Below are 3,664 nucleotides of genomic sequence, written 5' to 3' on the forward strand. Positions count from 1 at the left end.
CGCCCGCTGGACCATCTATTGTTCAGCATGGTCTTGAGCCATGCGTGTCGCGGCAGCAACCTGGCGGCAGCAACCTGGAGGCAAGCGATAAAGTCAATTAGCTCGTACGTCTTGCCATGTTGTAAAATTGCGCCGAGCTTGTAGGACTCAGCAAGCAAATCCTTGAAGGCCATGACTTCCTCCTCCAAAAACCAGGAAGGTAGTCCTTGCTCTGTATTTCCTGTTAAGGATAAAGACTTGTCTGTGACGACCGTAACAGACGGTTTTGTCAGGAGCCACAACAAGTTGCAGGTTCTCGGGCCCCTGTGTTTTACCTTCGCTGTGGCATTGCAACCTGTGTTGTTTCTTGGCAGGGGTTCGAGATTTTTAAGATGATTAGGGTTAGAGGCTAGAAAGATTAAGATAATACTTCAAAGATTTAAAGATAAAGATTAAAAACTAATCAACTTGAAACGATTGAGATTACGGTTAAAAAAGGTTAAGATTACGATTAAGATTAAAATCCATCATGGAAGTCGCCATTCAGCTACTTTTTTGGCCAACAGTAGGATTCACGATACTTAACCTGATCATAAATCTATTGCCGTGGCACCAGTACAGAAAGTGTATGAATTCGATCAAGGAAATTGAAATGCGGATCGTAAATCGAATACAAACGTTAAGAAAAATAGACCAGAAGGTAAACAGAAGAGAGATGGAGAGAAAACAGAGAAATTTGCTATGTTCATAATGGAGGAAGCCATCTCTTCAATTTTCAGCATTACATTAGGTAAAAACCATAAATCATCATTCTCTATCCACGATAAGAGAGATTGAAAGAGAAACGAAAAGCACGGACAGACACACCTGCCATCAGATCAACAGGAGAAATGGCAATAACCAAAGGATCTACAAGCTGCAAATAAGAAACACCGAGGGACGGATAGGGAATTGTTTATGGAACATTACCACATCTTCCTTTTCCCTCACCATTGACTAAATAAATTCTTGGGAGTTTTTATGCACGCTCGCCTCTGATGCGTCGAGCGAGCTGGATGTCTTTAGGCATGATGGTGACCCTCTTGGCATGGATCGCGCAGAGGTTGGTGTCCTCGAAGAGGCCGACGAGGTAAGCCTCCGAAGCTTCTTGGAGGGCCAGGACCGCAGAGCTCTGGAAACGGAGGTCGGTCTTGAAGTCCTGAGCGATCTCTCTGACGAGGCGCTGGAAGGGGAGCTTACGGATGAGGAGCTCCGTGCTCTTCTGGTACTTCCTGATCTCTCTGAGAGCGACGGTGCCAGGGCGGAAGCGATGGGGTTTCTTGACGCCGCCTGTGGCGGGGGCGGATTTCCTAGCGGCCTTGGTGGCCAGCTGCTTGCGGGGGGCCTTACCTCCCGTGGATTTCCTTGCAGTTTGCTTGGTCCTGGCCATGGCTGAGAGTTCTTTACTGCTTCCGGAACCCTAAACCCCGCTGAAGCTTCCTTCCTTTTTCCTGGTGATCCTTCCTTCCCTCCTTCTTCCTGCTGATCCTTCCTTCTTCCCGTTGAAGCTTCTTACTGACGATCCTCCTTCGCGATGAAGCTTCTTTCTGCAGATCCTACCTTCGTCCTTCCTAATGAAGCTTCCTTCCTGTCTTCTGCTTCGCGCCTTCCTTCTTCGCCTGCTCTGAGAAAGACTCTCTCAGAGCTCTGGATTTTAAAGGCGTCTGGGTTTCCTGAGTTTCCCGCCAGGATCCGACGGCTCTCGCGAGAAGGAAAAGGCCTTCGGGGGGGATCGATCTCCTTCATCCAACGGCACATAATTTTTGTCGACCTTTCAACGTAAATCAAAATGCATGTAACAAAATTCCGCCTTCTCTCTCACTCAACTCACTGTGTATATTTATTTATTTTTGGTAAAATTTTCCCGCTCAAATCCGACGGCGTACGGCCTTCCATCATCATCATCCAACGGCGCACCGCCTTTCCCACCTTCCTTCCTTCCTCCTCTCTTTTTAATTCTCTACTTCAATGAAACTTGTTCTATTATATAAATATTTTAACTTCTCTCCTAAAATAAGTAAATACTATTTTGTTTAGTTTGTTTATATTTATCGAATCTACATATTTGTTTATTTTGTTTGTTATCTTTGTATTTACATATTTATTTCGTTACTGTATTTTTCTTTTTCTTTTTTTAATTATTTTTTTATCTTTTTTATTTTTTTAGTTTTACTTATTTATTTTCCCATTTATTTATTTTTCCTTTTATTTATTTTTTTATTTGTCTATTTATTTATTTTCCCATTTATTTATTTTTCCATTCATTTTTTTTTTTTTTTTCTAGATATCTTACTCAAACAAACAAAAAGCTCATCAAAGGAGGACCATGTTTTTGAGCACTCAATGTTTGTAAGTGGTTTTGGCCTATCCAAGATACGAAGCTCGATTCAAAGACGAATGAAGGCTTGCCATCATACACACGCCCAAAACCAGGCTACCCTTCATAAACCACACCATGAAGCCACCTTCCCTTGTTCATGTCCCTAGCAGTCCCATTCACATCTTTCACAACCTTCTTGTGGAATCTCGTGACAAATTTTGCGTTTTCTCTATTTCATTCTATGCATTAAGTAAGATAATGCCATCCCACACATCCGCTCCCGAAATTAACACTTGGATTATCATAACATTGAATAACATAAACCTCACTACCTATCCTCAAGTAACACTTTGGTTGCATTGGTTCTCAAATATATAATAACTATTTCAATTTGCTTGAAGTCTAGACTCATAGCATACATTTCACCTATTTGTCAATGGGACAATAATACCCAAGATATTTGAAGCTTTGTACCATTTGTAATGGTTCTCCATTGTATCATGTATGTAAAAGTGGGATAGTGCATTGGTTGTATTGCCTTTTATTGCCATCATTTTGGATTTGTCCACATAACCAAATACACCCCCCTAGATTTGACAAAATGTTTCCAATACATCAAGTAAGTGTTGCATATCATCGTAAGTATAGGAAAATAAAACATCACTGGATGAGAGATAGAAAAGAAATAGATAAATTGTATTATCATCTTTGGAGTTCAAATATGTCCTACGAGACGAAAAACACAACATTTTCACATAATACATGTGAAAGTGAGTAGTGTGACTCTTGATGTTTAAAAACGTTAGTAATGATATACTTCTGAGGGAAATTAGGGTTTGGTTGAAGATGTGTGGAAATGATTATTAAAGGTAGAGCATTGTATCAAAGTGTGGTAGTCAAACTCTCAAGCTTGTTTAGGGCAAAGTCACGACACAGTTGTCAATGATATGAAATACATAGTTGGTGAGGATTGAACCTGCAACCTCACATCAACAAGATGTCATGCTCAACCATTTTGATATGAGCATATATTTATATATAATAATTTAGTATTATATAGTCTACATTTCATAATCATAATATACTAGTCATTAGTATATTCTAGAAATACTATACGGTATATTCTAGAGATATTTCTCGAGTATATTCTATATATATTCAATCTCGGAACTTGTATAAATACTTGTAATCTCCTTGGTCCCTTTCAAGGGATTCATCGCCAATCATTGACACATCAATCTAGTATTCTTGTTTCAGGCCATATTGTCTCCTTCTTCATCTCTGTCTTCATGGTCTCATGTTCTTCATTTCATATCAATCGTAGCC

The 3,664-nt window shown here is 40.0% G+C and overlaps 1 protein-coding gene across 1 annotated transcript; it reads right to left on the reverse strand.

Moving 5' to 3' along the window:
* Window positions 1-996: 996 nt before the first annotated feature.
* LOC147849945 (histone H3.2) lies at window positions 997-1,637 on the reverse strand. Its single transcript, XM_087337301.1, has one exon. The coding sequence runs from the start codon at window positions 1,406-1,408 to the stop codon at window positions 998-1,000; it is 411 nt and encodes a 136-aa protein (XP_087193427.1). The 5' UTR covers window positions 1,409-1,637; the 3' UTR covers window position 997.
* Between the last annotated feature and the right edge of the window lie 2,027 nt (window positions 1,638-3,664).

This window comes from Azolla caroliniana, unplaced genomic scaffold (genome assembly GCF_043228905.1).
Source record: "Azolla caroliniana isolate FFs.n. ecotype wild unplaced genomic scaffold, voAzoCaro1.0.p SCAF_22, whole genome shotgun sequence".
Lineage (NCBI taxonomy): Eukaryota > Viridiplantae > Streptophyta > Polypodiopsida > Salviniales > Salviniaceae > Azolla > Azolla caroliniana.

Excerpts from the sequence above, each read along its gene's own strand:
- LOC147849945 (XM_087337301.1), bottom strand. The coding sequence starts at position 1,408 with ATGGCCAGGACCAAGCAAACTGCAAGGAAATCCACGGGAGGTAAGGCC.